Raw genomic sequence first — 25208 nt, 5'->3', positions numbered from 1 at the left:
GCTGTACAGCAAAGTGATTCAGTTATACATACATATATACATTCTTTTTCATGTTCTTTTCCAGTATGGTTTATCACAGGATATTGAATATAGTTCCCTGTGTCATACAGTAGGATCTTGTTGTTTATCCATTCTATATATGATAGTTTGCAACTGACTAGCATCTATTCTATGCCTATTATGTGCCAGGTGCTCTGCAAGTTACCTTAATATGTTATTTCATGTAATATTTAAAAGAAATCAGTAAAATAATTATTATACCCATTTTACAAAAAAGGAAGCCAAGTCTTAGATACGTAAAAACAATAAAGCTGTATACCTAGTAAGCTGGAAGAACTACAATTTAGAAACCTATCCTTCTCCTCTTTCCACCATGCTGTGTTTCTTGCCTTATGATTATTATAATTCCTGGAATTTACATTATTTTACATGTTCCTCTACAACTGCTGGCCCAGTGAGCTATTCAAACTGCTTTTGTGTAGTCCCTTCTTGGTTAGAGGTGGGACAAGCTGTCCAGGTTCACCTCACCTTCTTTTTTTTTTTTTTTTTTTTTTTGCGTTACACGGGACTCTCACTGTTGTGGCCTCTCCCATTGCGGAGCACAGGCTCCGGACACGCAGGCTCAGCAGCCATGGCTCACGGGCCCAGCCGCTACGTGGCATGTGGGATCTTCCCAAACAGGGGTACGAACCCATGACCCCTGCATCAGCAGGCGGACTCTCAAGCACTGCGCCACTAGGGAAGCCCCTCACCTCACCTTCTTAAGGGTGTCAGGAGGGTCCCGCATCTTGGCTGGGGGTGGTCTCCACGATGACAAGATGCTGGGCGGACTGTGAGGGCTCAGAGAAGCTCCACTCCACCCTGAGTGATTAACAGACGATCGGCAGATGGTCCTCTGCCAGCAGCGAGTGCAGCAACCTGCCCGGACCCTGTGCCCGTTTGCTGGGTGGCAAGGCCAGATGTGGGAGCCCTGGCTGCCTCCCTTTTTTCTGTTTCCTGTGGTCCTTCCTGTCCGCTTCCTTTATCCAGCCTGTGACTTTTTCCTGAAAAATCTCATCTCTTGAAGCAGGAGAATTTGTCGCGAGATATACAATGGAATCATTGCTCTGATGAGACCAGCACCTTTTCCTCCCATAATAGTTGGGTGTTCAACTATTCAAGTGTCTTTAGTGGGAAGCCAGTGACTATTGTGGGGGGCGAGGAAGGGTCAGGTCTTCGTGGTGTGAGAAGGAATTTGGTAAACTTAGAGGTGGGTAGGTGGGTGAGAAACACACATTTCCTACTCACCAGACATTGAGTGAAGCACTTTACAAATATTTCTTCAAAAATAAACAACCTTACAGAATCATTAATTACAGAAAGTCGGACAATCTTTATTTCCTTCAAAGTATTTCTCACAGACACATCTCATCCCTCAATTAAATCAATGTGGTTCGTCCCTCCCTTTGCTCATGTCCCTTGTGCCCCCTCATTCTATACTTGCTCAGCAGGAGGCATATTCAGAATAAAATCTCATTCGTTTCTATTCATTTCGTTTGAAAGACACTGTAGTTTGGAGGTGAACTTGGCTGAAGTTAAATTCTGAACCATCTCTGATATGAATGTTTCTAAAGAAACTTCAACAGCCTTAGTTTCTCTCCAGGAAACGGCGGGGTACATACAAAACCCCTTAAATCGAGCGAAGGAACGTGTGATTCGATCATATGCCCATGTTTGGAAGCTCCTGGACTCCTAAGGCGCCTTTTTGTCTTGGCAGATGCTTGTCTTGAAGACCCACCGAGTCTCAGAAACGCCATGTTCAAGGTCCTCAGGTATGAGGTGGGCACCATGATAAACTGCGACTGCAAGAAAGGCTTCCGCAGAAGGTCTCCCTTCATGCGCTGCACAGGAAACTCCAGCCACTCTGCCTGGGAAAACAGATGCCACTGCGACAGCACCTGTAAGTGTTTCCATTTGTAACCCCGGAGGGAAGGAGAAAAACTGGAGCAAAGAGGGAGACAGCGCTTCAACTATTATTCGCACGGCCCTACAGACAAAAACGGGCCGCCCCATCTACGTGGAAACTAATGTTGGTGGTTCCCAGAATAGTCATTCACTGAACAGATATTGAATGAGTGTCTCCTAGTTCCAAGGCCTGTTCCAGATACTTGGGGATATGACAGACCCAGCCCTCAAGGAACCTATACTTCGGGGGGAGCGAGGGAGGACAGACATTACACTAATAATTACTAAACAACTAAAAATAATTCTAGTTCACAGTGATGTGAATGTAGCTCATGCCACTGAACTGTACACTTAAAAATGGTACATTTTATGTTATGCACATTTTATCACAATTTTTAAATTGAAGTATAGTTGATTTACAATGTTGTGTTAGTCTCAGGTGTACAGTAAAGTGATTCCGTTTTGTGTATACACACACACTTTTTCAGATGTTTTTCCATTATAGATTATTACAAGGTATTGAATATAGTTCCCTGTGCTTTACAGTAAAGTCTTGTTATTCACCTATTTTATATGTAGTAGTGTGTATCTGTTAATCCCATACTCCTAATATATCCCTCCCACACTTTTTCCCTTTGGTAACCATAAGTTTGTTTTCTATGTCTGTGAGTCTGTTTCTGTCTTGTAAATAAGTTTATTAGCACTGTTGATTAGATTCCACACATAAAAGATATCATAGGATATTTGTCTTTCTCTGACTGACTTATTTCACTTAGTATGATAATCTGTAGATCCATCCATGTTGCTGCAAATGGCATTATTTCATTCTTTTTTATGAATGAGTAGTATTCCACTATACACACACACACACACACACACACACACACACACACACACACACACACTACATCTTCTTTATCCATTCATCTGTTGGTGACATGTTGCTTCCATGTCTTGGCTATTGTGAATAGTGCTGCTATGAACATTGGGGTGTATGTATCTTTTTGAATTAGAGTTTTCGTCTTTTCTGGATATATACCCAGGAGTGGGGTTGCTGCATCATATGGTAGCTCTATTTTTAGTTCTTTAAGGACATCGGTACTGTTCTCCATAGTGGCTGCACCATTGTCATTGCTTTAGGAGGGGCTCTCTCTAACTTTTAAATGAACTGCCTTGGGAAACAGAGGAGTGGGCGGGCTGTTGAATTAATAGCTCCTCTCGCTACCACACTCATCCCCACGTACAGTGTTGATGGGGTTGATGGCCAGAATGGCGTCCCTTTTGGAGAGACACACAGACACAAACAATTCCACCAGAAAAATCTCAGATCCTTCAGAAACACGTTGTAGGCCACTGACATCATGTACAGGAAACCTGCCTGACAGGCCAGTGCTGCACTGGCCAGGAACAGGCCCCCTGAGAGCCCCCCAAGGGCAGGGTGTGTGGGGATCATCTTTATAATCCCAGTATCCCCTGATATTGCCTGGCACATCACAGACCCTAGAAAGACTCTCTTTTTGAGCAAATGAATACATGAAGAGTGTGTTCTCTTTTAAACTTTTGTGAAGCTATCTTCTTCATTCCATCCATACGCTCTAGCCTCCCCTAAGACTCCAGGAAAACAAGTTACTCCTGGACTCAAAGAACAGAATGAAGAAACGACCACAGAAATGCAGAGCCAAATGCAGCCCACAGGCCAAGCTAACCTTCCAGGTAAGAGGGGACCCATTCTCTTGCAGGTACAGGATGTGTGCCCCAGAGGAGGAGGATCTGTCCTGCTGTCCTCTTTCCTAAGGATGTCATGTGGACGAGAACTATTGTGTAGTGTTTGCAGGCTGTTTGCTCAGCATTTCAAGCCACTCTTACAGCAGCCAACCTGGGCTCTGGGTTGCCTCCGGGTTTGGGAACTGGCCAAATAGAACTCAATTCAATTCACTTCATTTCAATTCAATTCAAAAAGCATGTTTGGGGACAAACTGTGCCAGGCACTGCGGCCAGACAGTACAAACCTGAGTAGACGGTCACCCCTGCCCTCAAAGAGATGCTGTGTTTTCCCCTTAAGTACAAGGCAGTGAACTCCAAGCAAAGCAATTTACTTCCAGACGTTCCTTACAGGACAGGGTGGTGAAGTGGGCGGTGCCACACTGGTGCCTCTGGAAGCTGCGGACAAACACCTCCTAGCTAATAGGCTGTGGCCTAGTGAGTTGCCGCCCCAACTTCCCAAAATTAATAACGTTGGGGCTTCCCTGGTGGCACAGGGGTTGAGAGTCCACCTGCCGATGCAGGGGACGCGGGTTCGTGCCCCGGTCCGGGAAGATCCCACATGCTGCGGAGCGGCTGGGCCCGTGAGCCATGGCCACTGAGCCTGCGTGTCCGGAGCCCCAGTCCGTTGCTCTGCAACGGGAGAGGCCACAACAGTGAGAGGCCCCGCGTACCTCAAAAAAAAAAAAAAAAAAATGTTGAAGTCAAGCCATAACATCAGGAAGAAAGAGAGTCCATTAGGAAAACCTGAGCCTTGTGGGGGACCAGCTGACCTTACAAGACCCCATGGTCCAATGCTAATTTTATAACCTTACGAAGAACTTTACAACATTGTATATAATCTCATTTGAACCTCAGAAGCCAGTGAGTCGGGGAGCAGGAAATATTACTTCAATTCACTGAATAAATTGAGACACAGAGACATTTAAAGACTTGGCTAAACTCACGTAATAGGACTGAAATAAGGCCTTGGGTCTCCTGAATTAGAACAGGGATCTTGCTACTGATTATTTAAACTAGTCTGAATTTATTTTCAGCTTCTATTAATTAAAAAAACTAAAACCCAATGACTAATCCAAGGACTACTCTGCAACATGCTGTTTCCAGCCCTCTTCACTCTGACTTTGTGCTGGAACGAGGCTTCCGAACACATTTAATTATTTGTTTCTCTCTGGTTCTCCCGCATCACCTTCCACAATTACTGAAAGTTTTCTCAAGAGGTCAAAGTTTACTGTCCTTACTCAAGAGATAAACAGCTGGCTCTGGCTAAGGGATACTTCACAGATTGTCTTAATGTGGAGGTTTTCACTTGAAAGAAGCAAACCCAATTCAAATGGGTTCAGATGGTTATGAATTTTACTGACTGTAAAGGCAATTTGATTCTGAGACTGAAACACACGTTCAGTCATGATTTGCAAGGTGCTGCACTGAGCAGACCACCCTGGACGGGACCACTCGGCCTCCTGCTGCAGAGGGTTACAGAGGGCACGGGGGAAGGTTATATGGGTCCTTGGGGTTGTGGAAGGTCAGAGCATATATGCAGTTTCACACTTCTGGGCTTAGAGGGACCTGTGGTCCATATGTCCAGATTTGGCGGGGGCAGGGGTTGGATTCTGGGATTAAATCAGAGCAGGACATGACCTCTGAGGTTAAAGGTCAGCCAGGCTTGGGTTTTAGTTGGGTAAGTGGAAAGTTACTGGGCATGGGAGTTTTCAGAGCCCTTAAAAGGGCCCACCTGGGTCAAGCTTCAGGCATGGCTTGATCAGGGATCAGGCTCCATTTCTCCAAGATCATCTTAGTGTTCCCCTCCTCCTGGCTTTGGATTTGTCCCCAGTCCTTCCGCCGTGGCCCCAAGATGACCACCAGCTGCAACTCACTTAGCAGTGGGGATCCAGACGGTCTCCACACTTCATTGGCCCAGATTGGCTTGAGCCTGCCTTTAGCCCTAAACTGAGACCACCATTCGCATGCCTGTCTACTTATCAAATCTCTCACCATCAGCAGAAGTAATTGCTCATCTCTCTGCATTTCGAGAGCAAGCGTCTGTCTCTTGGCTGTCATCCTCACCACATTCTGCCTGTATGTGCTTCCTTACCAGATCCACTGTTTGCTCCTTGCAGGGGGACTGGGTCTTTATGCCTTTTCACAACATGTCTAGCAAAGGTCCTAACACATAGATGTTATCAATACTTACTGGAAGGAAGGGAGGAAGGGAGGGAGGGAGGGAGGAAGGGGACAAAGAAAAGAGTAAGAACCATGGTCCAGTCTCTAGGAAGAGGCAACCTGGACTCACAATGTCTCCCCAGCTTGCCTTTGGAATTTCCTTTCCCTCTTCCAGGTCACTGCAAGGAGCCTCCACCATGGGAATATGAACATGAACCTTTGAAGAGAATTTACCATTTCATGGCGGGGCAGACAGTTTACTACCAGTGCATTCAGGGATTCAGGCCCCTACAGGGAGGCCCTACCAAGAGCACCTGCAAGATGATCTATGGGAGCATGAGGTGGACCCAGCCCAAGCTTGAGTGCATAAGTGAAGGGGAGAACAGTCAGTTTCCAGGTATGGAGATGCCCCCCGCCAGGTCCACCACCTTGCTGCTTCTGTCGGGCGGACCAGCCTGGAATCCCTGACCCACCCGCTACGTGACCTTGCGCAAGTCTCTTCCTCTCTTGGGGCCTCTGTTTTTTCTCATTCTAGAAAACAGACTAGATAAACTCCAAGGTCTTCATCACCTGAGGTCCCCTGTACCCTGATGGGGATAAACAGCAGGAGATGGAAGAGGAAGAAAGGTCTTCCGAAGCCCCCTGGGTGCTACTTCACTGGTGATCCTGCTGCCCCCTTTTCTAGCTGATCCTGAAATTTTCCTTCTGACTCTAAGCTACCAAAACTTCCTCATTCAAAAAGGAAAGTCCACATGCCATGCACACATTTCCAACTTGCTGATACATAATGTAAATCCATTATTTGTGCCATGCCACACCATAAGCATGCCCCCTCCTCTTGTGTGAGTCCCACCTGAGCTTTGCCAAAGTGCAGATGTGCAGGGAAGGGACTTTTCAAGCACAAACACACATGCACACGCATGCACGCTCATTCACACGTGCAGACAAGCCACCTACGTTGAGGTTTTCTGCTATTTTCATTCTGAAATAGTCTTACTATTTCTACAGTCAAAAGTCACTTCCATTTGACGCTGTTAGTGGTTTCTTTGCTCACCCCCGCTTCCCAGACCCCACATCTCTCTCTTGGATCTTCTCGGGAGGCTTCTGTGTTTCTTTCCCATAGCCTGACCCCCATGAGCCACACTGCACGCCAGGCGTGTCCACAAGCAACGGGGAACCTGTCACAGAGAAAAGCTCTCCTTTTGTGCATTTCTACTTCGTTTAATGGTTTGATGGTATTTGTATTATGATGACCCGTTTCCAAGCCACAGAAGGAAACCAGAGCTGAGTAGGCAGCGTGGGGAGAAAGTTGCTGAGTTCTGTAGAAAGCCAGGGTCAGGGTCACAAAATTCCCTCCCTCCTGCTCTGCTGTGGCCACTGAGCCATTTCGCTGTGACCCCAATGGGGAACCGAGAACTGAGACTCACACCTCAGCTAGTGCATCTGGAGTCAGCTGAGGAGGACAGGGAGGGGGTGGACATGAGACCTCCACGCCCCACCTTCTGTTCCACAAGCATCCTTACTCTCTCCTCCAGGTGATGAAGAGCCTCAGGAGAGCACGGATGCTCCCCCTGGCAGTGAAACTGATTTTCCCTTAACAACGAGGATGGCAGGTACCACAGGTACGGCTGCAGTTTCTTGGAAGATAAAAGGTTGGCTATTAAACCATGATGCAGGATAAGGGGAGGAGTTGGCCTGGAGCTGCCCGTAGGTACTAGAGATGATCACACACCTGCGGGCAACCTCCCAGTCCTCAAACACTGCCAGTGTCACAGGAGAAACAAGATGAGGGCGGCGCCTCGAGGCAGAAGAACGAAATGTTCAGATGTTGGCCCCAGGCTCCCCTGGTCTCTCCTAGCTCTCCAGTGGCTTCCGAGCCCCCAGCCCCGAGAAGCCTGGACTCTCCCAGCCCGTGCAGCCCCACGACCAGCAGTGACTAGCACCCTTCTCTCTCTTTTGCACAGATTTCCAAACACCCACAGAAGTGGCCGCGACCATGGATATGTTCATATTTACAACCGAGTATCAGATCGCAGGTGGGTAGTGACAAACGTGCACCAGACAGAGACCAGGGGACGTTTGCTTGGTGGGTTGGTGAGTTGCTTGGTTAGTTACTATAAACTAGCTCTTTACACTATATAATGTTTATAAAAGTCAAAGACGAATCCAGATAGTAACATGACTCGGAATCACAGGCACCGGTTGTAGTGAGTTAGGAGTGAGGTCTCAAACCAGCCTCAACCAGTGCCTCCCGACCAGATCCTAGAGGACAAAATACCCGGCACCTGCGTGTGAGGGGAGGCCAGGGTGCGGGGATGTGGTGGAACCAGAGGAAGAGAGAAGCATGCCACCAACACTCCAGGTGTTTCCTGGTGGGAGGCAAAAACGGGCTTTGAGAAAAAAACAAAACAAAGACCAAAACCGAGCTCTTAGAAACAGAGCAGAATGCTGGTGACCAGGGGCTGGGGGTGGGGTCAATGGGGAGGCGGGTGTCAGAGGGCACAGACTTCCAGTGAGAAGTGGAGCAAGTATGGAGATTGAACGTAGAGCGTGGTGATCACAGCTAACAATGCTGTATTGTAGACTTGAAAGTTGCTAAGAGTAAATCTGAAATGTTCTTGGCCCAAAAAAGAAATGGTAATTACAATACATTTTGCAATGTATAAGTGTATCAAAGCAACACATTGCACACCTTAAACTTAGACAATGTTACATGTCAATTATATCTCATAAGGGGAGGGGGTGAGTGGAGCAAAACAGGCTTTGAGGCACGTCTAAGACACATAGACAGATGGACGTATGGATAACTTGACAGCTTCAGGACCACAGGAAAGAAGCATCTGGGAAACAACACTTTCAGGAGATGCTAAGTGTTTATCATGCATCTTTATATTTCAACATTTCTTTTACCCATCGCGGGCCTCACTCACGGCCTCTTTAACTGAGGCCGGGGACTCTGAACCTTTCTGAAGAGGGTGCCTGTCAGCTGCTCCCCACAGAAAGAGTGGAGCCCCCTGAGGAAAGGTTTGTGCCCTTCCAGTCCACACCCCCAGGCCCTAGTCCTGGAGTCTCCAGGGAAACTCTGCCGGGAGGGAGCCGCGTTCTGAAAAGGGCGGCAAAAACCGCAGCGCTCGCCTCTCAGCGAGCCCTTTGCTGGAGGTGGGGACGGATACAAGGGGACGGGCTCTCTCAGCCCCGGGGCCCCCTTCCCTGACCTTCCTCTCCGTCCACAGTGGCCGGCTGCATCCTGCTGCTCATCAGCATCTTCCTCCTGACCGGCCTCACCTGGCAGCAGAAATGGTGAGTCCCGGGTGGGCAAGGAAGCCCCGCCCACGCTGGGGGGAGGGGGAGCGCCGCGCAGGAAAGCACCGGGGCAGGGACCCTTTCCCCCCAGCCCACCCCCTTCCTCCCTGACCACCAGGGGTTTGGGGAGCAGCAGAGGGAGAACTGGCCGGTGCACGCCTTCCCAGAGTCGACCCACAGAATTACAGCCGCAGGGAAATGGGAAAGCCAAGGAAGCGAACATCCACTGAGCGCCTACTGTATGCCAGGGTCCATGCTTATCTTGCGAACATTATGGCAACCTGAAACCTTTGCTACAAGCTCTGGCAGGTTAAGCAACGTGGACAAGGTTGCACAGCAGAGGCCCAAACTGCAACCTCTGTCTAGTGCCCAGGACCTCTTTGCCCCTGTCACCTGGCAGCGGAGAACCAAGGGCAGCGTCAGCCCTGGTCCTCTCCTGCGCTCCTCACCCCCCAATGCAGACGCTCACACCAGAGCCCCCTAAGCCGGGAACCTGACCCACGCGACCCCACGTGTGGACTTATTTGCATTAACTCTCCCGGCTGCAGAGGAGAACAACCCGGTGAGATTTAAAAAATACCAATGCTTGGGTGGGCCCCAGACATCAGTACTTTAATTTTTAATTGAGATAAAATTCTTCATTTTAACCATTTTAAAGTGTGTAATTCAGTGGTTTTCAGCACTGTTGCGTATACACCACCAGTATCTAATTCCAGAACATTCCATCACCCCAAAAAGAAACACCACATTTCCCAATTCTCCATCCCCCCCACCCCATTCCCTGGCCACCACTGATCTACGTTCCATCTCTGTGGATTTGCCTGTTCTGGACATTTCATGTGAATGGGACCACAATGTACGTACTGTGTGCCCTGTTGTTACTGGGATGTTAGTACTTTTTAAAAGCTCCTCAGTCGCATCTAATACATACACATCCAGTTTCGATAACCCAGAGCTGGACCCGTGGTTCTGAACCATGAGTGCATCAGAATCTCCCAGGGGGGCTTGTTTTCTTTAATTGAAGTACAGTTGATTTACAGTGTTTCAGGGTTACAGCAAAGTGATTCAGATATATATAAATACACATATATATACTTTTTCAGATCCTTTTCCATTATAGGTTATCACAAGATACTGAATATAATTCTCTGTGCTATACAGTAGGTTTTCATTCTTTATCTATTCTATATATAGTATCTGTTAATCCCAAATTCCTAATTCCCTGTGGGCTTCTTAAAGCAGAGCCTGCCAAGCCTACCCCCAAAGTCCCTGATTCAGCAGGTCTGGGGTAGGGCCTGAAAATTTACGTCTAACAAATGCCCAGGTGATGTCAATGCTGCTGGTCCAGGGACCAAACTTTGAGACCCACTGCACTAAGTGTTAAGAATCAAGAGAGTGAAATCATTTCTCTCTCTCTCTCTCTCTCTCTCTCTCTCTCTCACACACACACACACAGAGTCAGTCTCTCCCTCCCTTTAGACAGAGGACTATGGAGACCTAGCTTGTCACTCTCCCCACCTCCCAGGGCATCCCCTACCCCCTCCTCACCGGGTGCACTCTGCCAACCCTGATATAAACCCCCCAGAAGACCCTGAGAAGACAGAGAGTCACCCCCCCACCCCCCGCCAAGAACCAAAGCCCTCCGACCCCCCAGCCTGCCTAGCCAGAGAGAAATCATCAGATTCCTTCCGTTCTTATCTTGATCGTCAGACCCACGATAAACTCCTGGTTTTCCTTCTGTCAATTAAAAAGCACAAATGATTGCAACGCAAAGGAGAAGCCCTCTAGGGTTGCCGTGTTAGGAATTATTCGCATACCGGCAACCTACCAATCCCTCTACGTGTTAGCCAATTCCTGAGGCGTTTTTATAGGATTCTGTGAGATGATGCAGGTAAATTGCCCAAGACGCTATTTTTACTGCACAGACAGATCCTCTCCTTCCCTCACTGACAGGACCTAATACCTATCAAGGATCTTTGTATTTGGTAGCTTAAAGACCCAAACCTTCGGACACAAAGGGATGAAGCTATTTGGGAGTGGGAAAGGTTTGCACTTGATGTTGTGAAAACAAGAACTGCCTGAAACTATATGAGTTTCCAAGATCTCCCAGAATTGCAATCTTCCAGGAGACCTAAACAGACACCTCAAACTGACCCAGAGAGCTGGTCCAAAAGCCTTCCTAGAATTGAATTTCATCTGATGGTGCCCTCTTGGGGCCAAACAGAAATACTACATTTGATTTAAAAATTTTTTTAAAGCAATTACTGGGAGCTGACTTACCCCAGCTCCTGAGAGCCAAAAGCTAGATGTTCTGGAATTTTGAGAACTGCTTTTAAGCATAGCCATTATTAAAAATTAAATTATATAAACTTACAGTTAAATAAATTATATTAAAAACAAAGTCAGGGACTTCCCTGGTGGCACAGTGGCTAAGAATCCACCTGCCAATGCAGGGGACACGGGTTTGATCCCTGGTCCGAGAAGATCCCACAAGCCGCGGGGCAACTAAGCCTGTGCGCCACAACTACTGAGCCTGCGCTCTACAGCCCGTGAGCCACACCTACTGAAGCCCGCATGCCACAACTACTGAAGCCCACAAGCCACAGCTACTGAATCCGCGAGCCTAGAGCCTGTGCTCCACAGCAAGAGAAGCCACCGCAATGAGAAGCCCGCGCAGAGTAACGAGGACCCAATGCAGCCAAAAATGAATAAATAAATAAATTTATTAAAAGAGAAAGTTAATAAGTACTCAAAATTAATCACTTTCTAATTGTTTTACTGCATTTTACTACTTTATTCTCAGGGTTATTTGCATCTGTGTATCTGTATCGAGGAAATACTATCTATATGATGGTTTTATACTGCACATCTCTCCCCAACTCTGTATTCAAGGTAGCTTGAAACTGGGAGTGGTGGGAGTTTTTACACCATGGAAACAGGCAGCCTTTTTCAGACAGCTGGTTGTTAAACATTTGCCAACACACCAGTTCTTGGAGCCTTGCCCCATGGGAGCTCTGAGCAAATTAGGAAGTAACCAGATGTTCCCATGGGCTGAGGAAGGGCTGGGGAAGTCTAGGATTGTACTGTCTGATAGGGTCGCCACTAGCCACGTGTGGATATTTAAGTTTAAACTTAAATAAATTAAATGCAATTAAAAATTCGGTCTACGCGTTGCACCAGCCACATTTCAGGTGTTTGATAGCCACGCGTGGCCACATTATTGGACAACATAGATACAAAACATTCCCGTCACCACAGAAAGTTCTTATGGTACAGCGCAAGCTAGAAAACTAGTTTTCAATTCATGAAAACCCCTTAGCACAGCTAGTTGGTTTTATTATTCCTTTTAGGCAGCTGTTGTCTTCTGTATACTTCCAAAAAATTTTGATAGGGTATCTCCTACGTAGATGCTGGTCAAAGGGTACAAACTTGCAGTTAGAAGATGAATAAGTTCTGGGGAATCTAATGCACAGCAGAGGTGATTATAATCAACAACATTGTATTATATACTTAAAAGTTGCTAAGAGACTAGATCTTAAATGTTCTCACCACCAAGAAGAAATGACAGTTATGTGATGTGATGGAAGTGTTAGCTTTAACACCACGGTGTTCATTACATCTCAATATATAAATGTATCAAATCAACACATGGTACACCTTAAACTTCCACGAAGTTCTACGTCAATTATATCTCAATTTTAAAATGACTACGAGAATATCTCCTATGTACCAGGCACTTGCCAGGGGCCTAAGGATGAATACGAATGGCCCCTGCTCTCAGGAGCTTACAGATCCGTGGAGGAGAAGGGGAAAAGAATTGAGACTTTAAATGTAATTTGTTAAAGCCTAAGGTTGAGGTGTTACAGGAACGAAGAGAAAGGAACCTAATCCTATATGGGGACACCCAGAAGTCTTTCAGAGCTGATACCAGCGGCCAGATAAAGAACGGCAGGAGAAGCTGCAAGTCAGAGGGGCAGGAGGAGAAGTAAGGCAGCCTGAAGGGCACGAGGACGTCTGGGAGGATCTAGCAGTTCTGAACACTGGGGTGTAAAGTGCACGGGGCAGTGGTGACAGTGGTGCTGTGGGAATGGCCAGGGACCAAGGCCTGGAAGATCAGGCCAGACTGAGGAGCTCGGGCCCGATCCTGAGGACGACAGCGAGCCACAGAAGCTCGATTATGCGATAAATGGTAGCACTGGCCCTCTGAACAGTCTGGCCACAATAGAGGCTGGAGTTACAGTGGGTAATGGTGGTGGCAGTTTGATTATGTTACGATGGAATAAATCCACACAGGGGACGAGGAGAGCATGAACTAGGTCAGTGGACATAAGTTAAAAAGGAGGAAAAGGACTTCCCTGGTGGCGCAATGGTTAAGAATCCTGCCAATGCAGGGGACATGGGTTCGAGCCCTGGTCTGGGAAGATCCCACATGCCGCGGAGCAACTAAGCCCGTGCGCCACAACTACTGAGCCTGCACTCTACAGCCCGCGAGCCACAACTACTGAAGCCCATGCGCCTAGAGCCCGTGCTCCACAGCAAGAGAAGCCACTGCAATAAGAAGCCCGTGCACCACAATGAAGAGTAGCCCCCGCTCACCGCAACTAGAGAAAGCCCACGTTCGCTGCAACTAGAGAAAGCCCACGCACAGCAACGAAGACCCAACACAGCCAAAAATAAATAAATTAAAAATAAATTTTTTAAAAAAAGGAGAAAAAAATCGAGAAATACGTGAGTCAAGTTAGCAGGATTTGGTGGCTGATCAGAAGTGAGGGTTAAGGAAGAGGGTTGACTTGGGGATGACACCAGATGTTAGAGTGTTACGGGGACTGTTGTCACTACACACGAGGATGACGTGTAACGTGAGGGTCATGTACCCCGTGGGGAGTAGCCCTGGAGCAGACCCCCTCTTGTAGCCCCTTCCCTAAGACCCACCCAGCCCCCATACCTGTAATGGTCTGGGTCTCAGGCTCTTTCTCAGCCCCACTCACCGCACAATGATTGGACCATCACGCTGTGAGGACCACAGGGCTGCCAGTCTTGATCTCTAGAGGGGTGGTCAGCATGTGGGAAGGTCACAATATCCCGGGGTGGGATTTAAAGTTAGCGGGTCAATGGGGGCTTTTGTTGAATGCTCCACCCACATCCGTTTAGGGCGCAGACCACATTCTTCTTGGTGAGGCATTACACCCATGACTATGACTTGTTATATCACTACAGGAAGAAGAATAGAAGGACAATCTAGAAAACCAAGGGCAAGAAGAACCTGCAGATGTCATGGACCACAATCAAAATCAAGGCAGCTGAACACTCATCCAAGAGGCATCTCCTGATCCCATGGGTTCTGGAAAGCTCTGAAGTCACATCACAGGACACCAGGCACCTGCAACCCCATCGTGAAGCCAGCTCTGTAGTATCAACGAGCGAGCTTGACCTGCACGTAGGCAGCAAGTCCAAGGTTACTGGAGGAACAGGGAGGAAAAACCAGAACTCTTGGTCCCATTTTCATGTGTATGTGTTCATTAAAGCATGACCGGCATGGAACTCTCTCCATGCCATGTATAATACAAAGAAGAGTAGCTTCATGCTAAGTTCATCCCAACTTCCCAGTTTAGAAATCCCAAGGAAAACTCTAGCACTAATGTAAATAGACACACACGCTCTCTACCCTATGTAACTGGACCTTGCTCCTCGGTCCACGTAGGTCCTTTCCCAGCCTCTGGTTGACTAGCCCATTCTCCTGATCACATCCTTTAATGAATGCCCCCTAAGAACTCTGGACTGGTAACTAGGAATGCTTTGGACCTTAGCTCAGTGCTCTAAACTAGCCCCCCTCCACTGAACCTTCAATTCTGAATTTCTAAAGAACAGAGTCCATGGGGGAATAGTCTTTGGGTAATACCAAAAGAGGACAACCAAGCCCTTGGAACTGCGGAGCTTCAATATTTGAAAAGATTTCACTGGAGTTAATGTCAGGAGAAGGGGGATAAGCTAGATCCTAGGTAATGGATTATTCTGGTCAAAAAGCTCCAGCTGTACATGACTAATGGGCCACTTCAAGAGTTAGTTTCTCTTGGATTACTATAAATGATACTCTGTGTTTGGCCAGCACGAATTTGATGTTTACAGACAGACACACAATGTGCAAATGTGTACATTTTCAAAGAAGTGTCATAAAAACACTGATAAGGGAGCAATACGTTCAATGTTTATGGAAGGAAAGAAAGAAGGAAGTCGGGGTGGAGTGGGGTGGGAGAGCATGTGATTATGGACAAGGTCACACCAGTGATCCTCAAACTGTTAGCACAACGATGAGCAAATCAAAATCACCTGGAGGCCTTGTTAAGCCATAGAAGGCGGGACTTCTCTGTGCGCCAGTGGTTAAGAATCCGCCTGCCAATGTAGGAGACATGGGTTTGATTCCTGGTCCGGGATGATCCCACATGCTGTGGAGCAACTAAGCCCGTGCACCACAACTACCAAGCCTGTGCTCTAGAGCCCGCAAGTCACAACTACGGAGGCAGCGTGCCATAACTACTGAAGCCCACGCACCTAGAGCCTGTGCTCCACAACAAGAGAAGCCACCACAATGAGAAGCCCACGCACCACAAGGAAGAGTAGCCCCGCTCTCTGAAACTAGAGAAAGCCCACGTGCAGCAGCGAAGACCCAACGCAGCCAAAAATAAAAAACAAAACAAAAAACACAGAAGGCTGGGCCCACCTCCAGAGTTTCTGAGTTAGCAGGTCTGGGGTGGGGCCTGAGACTTTACCTTTCTAACAGGTTACAAGTGATGCTGATGATGCTGGTCCAGGGCCACACTTTGAGAACCATGGGGTTTATGCCTCCCACCCTCAACTCTCACTGGAAAAATCAGCCTCAGGGGCTGAGATTTCAGTGCAGACTCAGACTTTTGCCAAAAATCTCAATTCTCAATCAGTTGACTTAGATGTCCAGGTTAAACAAAATTACATAATGAAGATTAATGAAAAATTTAAATCAGCAGCCAGTTTTTATTTCTGAAAGGGCAGGAAAATGTTATGAAAAAAATGGGCAGGAGTCAGCAGGTCCATATCTAGATTAAAGAACCATTTTCTGTCCTTTCTGTGACCAACCAAGTACCATCAGGTTCCATCATCAACATCCCCCAAGTATATGTTTTCTGGGGAAACTAATGTTAAGACGAATATAAGACCAGAAAAAATTTTTTTTTAATCTTATTTATCTTACTTGAATAAAACTGGATTATCATTACTCATTTTGGGGGAGGGAGGTCCATGAGATCAAAATTTTTTTCATAATACAGTTGACCCTTGAACAACACAGGTTTGAACTGCATGAGTCCACTTACATGTGGATTTTTCTTTTTTTTTTTTTTGCAGTACGCGGGCCTCTCACTGTTGTGGCCTCTACCGTTGCGGAGCACAGGCTCCGGACGCGCAGGCTCAGCGGCCATGGCTCACAGGCCCAGCCGCTCCGTGGCATGTGGGATCTTCCCGGACCAGGGCACGAACCCGTGTCCCCTGCATTGGCAGGTGGACTCTCAACCACTGCGCCACCAGGGAAGCCCTATGTGGATTTTTTTTAAAGTAAATTCTACAGTGCTACACAATCCCTGGTTGGTTGAATCCGCAGATGCAGAATCGGGGATACAGAGGAACCACAGATACATAAGAACCATGGATATGGAAGGCCGACTATAACTCACACGTGGGTTTTTTACTGCACAGAGGGTCATTGCTCCCAACTCCAGTGTTGTTCAAGGGTCAGCTGTGATTAAGATGTTATTTACCTTTTGCACTCTCATTCTCTTACAAATGTATGGTGGAGTTTTCCAGAAGCTACATGATATGTGATGATGTCATCGCTCTGGTGGTAACACATAATGAGTTTACTACTGCTGTTTATAGAAGAATTAATAACTAATATTTTTTAAATTTCCTGGTTTTAGTGTCTAAGTATGATAAGTATCACTAGATGTAACTACATAACAAAAAGTTTTGAGGAGCCTTAATACTTTTTAATAATATGAAGAGGTCCTGACAGATGGCTAACGAGCACGTCATCATTGGTCATTTCAGAAATGCAAATCAGATATATATGTATATATATATATGTGTATATATATATATGTATGTATAATGGAATATTACTCAGCTATAGAAAAGAATAAAATAATGCCTTTTGCAGCAACATGGATGAACCTAGAGATTATAATACTGAGTGAAGTAAGCCAGACAGAGAAAGACAAATATCATATGATATCTCTTATATGTGGAATCTAAAAAAAAAATATGATACAAATGAATTTATTTACAAAACAGAAACAGACTCACAGACATAGAAAACAAACTGATGGTTACCAAAATGGGGTGGAGGGAGGAATAAATTAGGAGCTTGGGATTAAAATATACACACTACTATATATAAAATAGATAACCAACAAGGACCTACTGTATAGAACAGGAAACTATAGTCAATATCTTGTAATAACCTATAATGGAAGAGAATGTAAAAAAAGAATATATATATATATATATATATAAAACTGAATCACTTTGCTGTACACCTGAAACTCACACAACACTGTAAATCAACTACATTTCAATAAAAATTTTTTAAAAAAGAAATGCAAATCAAAACCATGGTGAGACACCACTTCATAACTGTTAAGATGACTTTAAGGGGAAAAAAAAGAGGAGATAACAAATGTTGACAAGGATGTGGAGAAATAGGAACCCTCATACATTGCTGGAGGGAATAAAATGGTGCAGCCATTGTGGTGGTTGTTCCTCAAAAAGTTAAAGAATTACCAGGTGGCCCTGCACTTCCACTCCTGGGCATGTTCAATAGGAAGGAAGAAAACCCTTGTCCGCACAGAAGCTTGTATAGAACTGCTTATAACAGCATCACAGCCAAACAGTCAAGAGATGGAAACAACCCAAAAGGCCTACCAACGGAGGAATGGATAAGCAAACCATGGTCTCTCCACACACTGCAATATGACTCTGCCATAGAAAGGAATCAAGTCCTGATAAAGGCTACAGCATAGATGAGCCTAAAGAACATTGTACCAAGTGAAAGAAGCCAGACACAAAAGGTCACATGTTGTATGATTCCTTTTATGTGAAATGTCCAGAATAGGCAGCTCCAAAGAGACAGAAAGCAAATGAGCAGTTTCCAGGCCTGGGGTAAGAAGAAAAGCCTGAACAAACTGAACACCAGTGACTCGTCTCAGATCGTCAGTCACAGGGCAAAGCTCTGCCCCCAAAGTGAAGGGACAGACAGGTGGATGCAAAGAATCAACGGCCTCCTGGAGCAGACACTGGGCAGGGAAACCTAAACCCATGACTGCTGGAGGCTCGGTGTGCACAAGTCTGGGGGGTATAAACTCCAGGGGTCCAGTCATAGGAGGCCCTACGTCTCCATGAGTTTTACCTCCCGGGGGTGACCCAGGTCCTCATGGTGACGGTCAGAGAAACCCCCCTCATGCTTGCAGCAGGGGGAGGGGGCAAAGGAACCAATTTTGAAATATACCAGACACTCTGCTCTCCTTAAGGAGGGCTGTCCCTGGGAGAAACTACTTCCCTAACTATCTGGGGTTTTATCTAAGCCTAACACACCAGAGGGAAGGGAAATGCCCAATTCTGACCTGCTCTACCTTGCACACGGGAAAAGGGAAATATCAACTCCAGACTCCTGGATTCCTATCCAGGCTTTCTATCCCACCTGAGGGGTTGGGGGAGAAGCACAGCCCCAGGCTCACTAAGGAGACTTAACCCCTAATTGTAAGACAATTGTAAGATAATTGTAAAACAATCCCTCCCCCACACCTCACCATCACATTAGTATGGCTCTTGTATGATAACGGGGAAACACAGCCCAAAGACCCACACATCTTAGACACTATTTAAGAAAAAGTCTCTAGGGAAATGCAGAGAAAACCCAGGGAAAGCCAGGGAGATAAAAACAATGACACCATAGGCAATTTCAGCCTCCACAGGTATAGTAAACGCTAAACACAGCCTAATTCCTAGGCAGACAGACACAAAGCCTCACACCATAAGGCCTACTTACCTCAGTTCCTTTTACCTAGTACATCACGTCCAGCTTTCAATAAAACATTACAAGGCATGCTAGGGAGTTCCCTGGTGGTCCAGTGGTTAGGACTCGGCGATACTGCAAGCCGCGCAGCCCAGCCAAAAAAAAAAGAAAGAAAGAAATTACAAGGTATGCTAAAAGGCATAAAATGCAGCCTGAAGAGACAGAGCCAGCATCAGAACCAAATTCAGATATGACAGAGATGTCAGACTGGGAATCTAAAACAACTATGGAAAATAAATATTCTGACAGAGATTGCTATGACCCCTAAATCCAGTCTTTCCTTGGTAATGAAAGCCCAGGTTTTAGTGGAACACAGCCCTCCCCCAGCTGAGGATTACGTTTGCCAGCCTCCCCGTCAGCTAAATGGGCCACGTGACTAAGTTCTGACTCGTGAGACATGAGTGCGGTAAAGTGAGCAGTTTCTAAGGTGCCCTTGAAGAGAACAGGTGTGCCTTGCCCTTCCTCCCCTCTTCCACTGGCTGGCAGGTGGTCTTGGTAGTGGGAGCTAGAACAAGCAGTGGAATTAAAAACTACACATTAAGTTTAACAGGGAAATAAAACCAAAGGAGCCTGGATGTCTGACACGGAGGGGCCCCGCCACAGCTGTTTACTCTTGCACTGGACATGAGTCAGAAATACCCTCCCCTAGGGGTAGATTGGGAGTTTGGGATTGACATGTACACACACTACTATATTAAAATAGATAACCAATAAGGACCTGCTGTACAGCACAGGGAACTCTGCTCAATATTCTGTAACAACCCAAATGGGAAAAGAATTTGAAAAAAAATAGATATATGTGTATGTATAACTGAATCACTTTGCTGTACGCCTGAAACTAACACAACACTGTTAATCAACTATACTCCAATATAAAATAAAAAGTTTTTTAAAAAAATAAAATGCAGATGTGATATTTATAACAGTTGTAACTACCAAAAAAAAAAAAAAGAAAGAAATACCCTTCCCTTTAGGCCACTGTGACCTTTGCCCTCATTAGAGCAGCTGTATCAACATCCCATAACAATCATCCACCCTACATGCACCTCCCCCAAATTTGGCTTATACAGTCATAACGGTATCAAAATATTTTCAGTGGAAAATGGGACAAGAATTAGCATAGGACATTTTTTTTTAATATTCCCCTTTTATTTTTTAACATCTTTATTGGAGTATAATTGCTTTACAATGGTGTGTTGGTTTCTGCTGTTATCACAAAGTGAATCAGCTATACATATACATAAGCATATGACATTGAAGCAGACTTTCAAGTAAGTACATGTTTTCTGTTCCACAAATGTTATCTAAAAAAATTCTCCCTCCAGGAGGTGAACAAGTATATCAGAGAAAATGGCATCAATTTTCTGCACTAATTTGACTACTCTCTTACTCATCTTCAGAGAATGACTGTAGTTAATTTAAGGTGTCCCTGAAGGCTTTCCAAAAATATGGGCTCACATGGGGATGTTCCTAGCAGACGGTGCTTTCCAGCTAGTCAGGAATCAGAAAGAGACAGCTGCTGAGATTTTCAAAGCCAATCCCTTTGTAATTCCATTCCTCCTCTGAAGGAGTGCCATGCAAAACCCATGACCTCTTCTTCTACAATAAGTTATCCTAGTTATATGATGTTATCCTACTGATATGAGGGTAGGTTAAGAGAATATTCCATCTGGAAAAAAAAAAAAAAGGCTAATAACTACCTTCAAGCAGTCACACAAGGTGGGTGGCTATGTGTTTTCCATTAGCAGACTCGGAAGAGAAAATCTGGCTTAAGCTCTTCAGATTACCTTGATAGAATAGACCCTAATAAGAGAAGGTATAAAGTGTTTGAAATCTTCAGTGGAGTAAATGCTTTAGAGCAAAGTGATTAATTGTGCAGGTAAATACCATTAATCAGCAAAGAAGTAAAAGATGCAGCAGCAGATATGTGATAACTTCCTGTCCTTCCACACTCTGTTCTCGACTGTCAGGGGCTGGGTCTTTGCAAATTACACTTCCCAGATGCTCTTGCCCCAGCCATGGGCTAGGTGGCCAGTGGGAAGTCCTAAGAAGAGTTTGGAAGGCAGATGAAAAAAGAGAAGTCATAAACCTTCCTTTCTGCTTTTAGCAGCATCTGCATCAGCGAGAGATGGCTGTAGGCTCCAGCAGCCTTTGGCAGCCTTGGTAAAGAGAACAGTGGTTGACTGCCACTATAGGCTCCAAAATTTTTTGCAGTTACAACAGCATTGATTTCTATGGCAGCAACAGTTTCCTCCAGAATCAGCCATAAGTATATTCCCAGATATTCAACATCCCTTATCTTAGGGAAATGCAAATTAACACTACAATGGGATGCCACCTCACACCCATCAGGATGGCTATTATCAAAAAAAACAGAAAAATGGGACTTCCCTGGTGATGCAGTGGTTACGAATCCACCTGCCACTGCAAGGGACATGGGTTCATGGGTTCCCTGGTCTGGGGAGATCCCACATGCCGCGGAGCAACGAAGCCCGTGCGCCACAACTATGGAGCCTGCGCTCTAGAGCCTGTGAGCCACAACTACTGAGCATGCACGCCACAACTACTGAAGTCCGTGTGCGCCCTAGAGCCCATGCTCCACAACAAGAGAAGCCATGGCAATGAGAGGCCCACGCACCGCAACGAAGAGTAGTCCCGGCTTGACGCAACTAGAGAAAGCCCGTGTGCAGCGACAAAGACCCAACGCAGGCAAAAAATTTTTTAAATTAAAAAAAAAAAAAAGAACAAGTGGTGGCAAAAATGTGGAGAAATTGTGCACTGTTGGTGGAATGTGAAACGGTGCGGCCACTACAGAAAACAGTATGGAGTTTCAAAAAACTAAAAAATAGAACTACATATGATCCAGTAATCCCACTTCTGGGTATAAACCCAAAGAACTGAAAGCAGGGTCTCAAGAAGATATTTGTACACCCGTGTTCATGGCAGCGTTATTCATAATAGCTAAAACATGGAAGCAACCTAAGTGTCCATCAACAGATGAATGGATAAATAAGGTGTGGTCTATATACACGATGGAATATTATGCAGCCTTAAAAAACGAAGAAAATTTTGCAATATGCAACAACATGGATGAATCTTGAGGGCATTGTGCTAATGAAATAAGCCAATCACAAAACACAAATACTGTCTGATTCCACTAATATGAGGTACTTAGAGTAGTCAGAATCAGAGACATGAAGTAGAATGGGGGTTGTCAGGGCTGCAGGGAGTAGGGAACGGTGAGTTACTGTTCAACGGGTACAAAATTTCAATTTTGCAAGATGAAAAGAGTTCTGAAGATGGATGGTGGTGATGGTCGCAGAACATTCTGAATGTCCTTAATGCTACGAACTGTACACTTAAAAATGGGTAAAAGGGTGCATTTTGTGTTATATGTTTTTAACCCCAATTTTTAAAGAGTATTTATTGCTTGATTCCATTTGTTTTATATAAATTTCTGTAAAATGCAAACTAATATACAGTGACAGAGAGCAGGTTGTCAGGGGAGGGGCGGGGGGGGGGCAGAGTGAGGATTACAAAGGGGCATTTGTGTGATTGTGGTTTTACAGGTGCAGACATGTCAAAACATATCAAATTGTACGCTTCATATATGTGCAGTTTCAATTAACCCCCCAATAAAATGCTTTCTAAAGAATTCACCTCTGTCTGAAATTCCTGGCAGGGTTCTGGGTTTTTGGGGTGTTGGGGTAGGGGACTGGTCTCTGACTGAAATGTCTTCTGGCCTCACGAGCCAGTAGGTTCAGACCAAGCCAGGCTGTTGGTGATAACCCAGAGTTCCTTGCTCTTGCTCTACCTGCTAGTGTAGGACTTTAGCCCTGCACACACCCATGGGCACACACATAACACTCACAGTCTCATACACACACACACACACACACACACACACACACACACACACCCCGTCTCACTCAGACACCTTTGGGATCTGGTTGTCAGGACTGTATTTGCTCTAAAACAAGTTCCATGTGCCCTGGAGTCTCACCAAGTCCTCCGTGAATCCTGTACCCTCAGCTCATGCCTATAGCTTTTCCTGCCATCAGGTTCTCACTCACGGCCAAGGGGCCAGACCAATGGGACAGTCTCAGACAGACACAAGGATGTCCTCCCTTCCTTCCTCGCTATGCTTGTCCCCTGGGCTCACTTCTCCAAAACTGCAAATAGATTCCTGCATCCTGTCCCTATAGGTTCACCAGACACACCCAGAGACATGTGAATTTCAGTGCGCGGGACATCCAGTCCACGTAGATCATGACGACAGTGTTGAAACCTCTGTTAGGGCCCTTGGACTTTGAGTTTTCCATATATTTGTTTTACAAATACGTAGCACCACTCTCTAGGGAAAACCTGCAGACAGACGGCTCCATAGACATTGTGATAGGGTGATATGTAAAGTATGATGTTTTGGCAGAGCTAGAGATTAAGGCACCAAACTCTCCTCTGTGCCCCTGCAACCACCTACACTCGTACTCATGAAATCAAAGTCACCAGACATTAATCTGCTGTTCAAAGAACACTCCATCAGGTGTGGGACAAAACAGGTGGGGGATTGCGGGACAACCGGGAGAACTGGTTTCCTTCCCTATGCACACTCTCCCCGGTCCTCCTCGAGGTGAAGGAAGAGAAGGGGTGCGGTCTAGCTCAGCGCCTCTACCTTCCCTTGCTCCGCGCTCTGCGGAGGGGGGTAGGTTCTGATACAGGCACCCCATTAAATTGGGACACCCACGAACCTAGGGGCAACCGTAGAGTGACAGAGACGTTTATTAGCGTGATCCTGGTGATATTTTCATAATGTATACTTGTATCAAACATCAAGTTGTACATGCTAAGTGTATATAATTTCCATATGTCAAAGATACCTCAATAAAGCTGTTTAAAAAAAAAAAAAGAGCCTAGGGAAGGCTGGCTGTTTTGAGAGTAGGCAGGAACACAAATACTGCACCGTTAGAAGTGGGAAAAGCCAGAGAGAGCTTCCAGAGGTGGTCTAAGCTCTGAGCTCCCCTCGGGGCGAACGTGGCCTGAACAGAATCCAAATGTCTGCAGGTGCCCATATGGGGACCAGAGGGGACTGTGGGCAAGGACCGCACACTCTCCAGGCCTCAGCGAGGAAGGAGCCTGGGTGCAAGGAGGGAGTTGAGGCCAAGAATGTCAGCGGATCTCCTGCCAGGACCTGATGGCACCCAAGGACCTGCAGGATGTCAGCCTCAGGGCCTGGAACAGGACACCCTCACTAACCACTTGGAGACATCGGGGTAGAAATGGAAGAGAGACGTCCCCCCTCCGTAGAAGCGGGTAATGGAATCCTGGGATAGAATTTAAAACAAAACTATGAGTTAATAATTGACCTGAGAGCTTACGGAAGTGGACAGAGGGAAAGCATGGAGTGGGCGAGACAGGATGGAATGCACCTGGCAGGTCAGAGGTTTAGAATCAGAAATTATTGTCTCTACTCTAAAATGCTGCTGCCACCCGGGTCCTGTGAGGGCAGCTGTCTGCTCACTCTACTGGAGGAATCAGATGGCATCTTTGCTCCCCAAAAGTACATCTGTGGGGTTTGTGGGATTTTCCTTTCCTCTTCTCCCGTAGTTCCCTCCCTAGAGATGTCTCAGTCATTTTAAATGGACAAACCATGTGCTGGGACCCTTAGAGAAAAATATATTAGAAAATAAATAAACTGCAAGTACAGTGGGTCACACTGTGCCTCTAATGGGTACAAGTGCTCACAAATATTCAGCGCTCCACCATGCAGGAGGTTCCCTCGACCACCCTCTTAAACTCAGGCACGGCTCTGTGACTTGCTTTGGCCAATAAATAAGAGAGGAGCTGTGGACTGAAGTTTTAAGAGACAGCTGTGTTATCTGAAGACTATTCAAAAATATGTAATTTGTTGTGTTTTATTTTCTCGTTATTTCATTTTTAT

General features: G+C 46.0%; 1 protein-coding gene across 3 annotated transcripts in view; it reads left to right on the top strand.

Moving 5' to 3' along the window:
• IL2RA (interleukin 2 receptor subunit alpha) overlaps nucleotides 1–20458 on the top strand; it is a 48506-nt gene extending 28048 nt beyond the window's left edge. Inside the window, exons 2-8 of one of the 3 annotated variants that reach the window (XM_004313501.4) lie at nucleotides 1757–1939; nucleotides 3544–3657; nucleotides 6044–6265; nucleotides 7404–7490; nucleotides 7833–7904; nucleotides 9102–9168; nucleotides 14389–20458. In XM_004313501.4, coding sequence (XP_004313549.1) covers nucleotides 1757–1939; nucleotides 3544–3657; nucleotides 6044–6265; nucleotides 7404–7490; nucleotides 7833–7904; nucleotides 9102–9168; nucleotides 14389–14413 — 770 coding nt within the window. In that variant the 3' untranslated portion in view covers nucleotides 14414–20458. Of the gene's footprint in view, nucleotides 1–1756; nucleotides 1940–3543; nucleotides 3658–6043; nucleotides 6266–7403; nucleotides 7491–7832; nucleotides 7905–9101; nucleotides 9169–9289; nucleotides 9812–11624; nucleotides 12026–14388 lie in introns of those variants that run through there. The other 2 variants (XM_073801514.1, XM_019933223.3) reach the window with 2 other exon arrangements.
• The last annotated feature ends 4750 nt before the right edge of the window (nucleotides 20459–25208 follow it).

This window comes from Tursiops truncatus, chromosome 2 (genome assembly GCF_011762595.2).
Source record: "Tursiops truncatus isolate mTurTru1 chromosome 2, mTurTru1.mat.Y, whole genome shotgun sequence".
NCBI lineage: Eukaryota > Metazoa > Chordata > Mammalia > Artiodactyla > Delphinidae > Tursiops > Tursiops truncatus.
The sequence above is the reverse complement of the archived record's forward strand: the minus strand, read 5'-3'. Positions and strand labels throughout refer to the sequence as shown.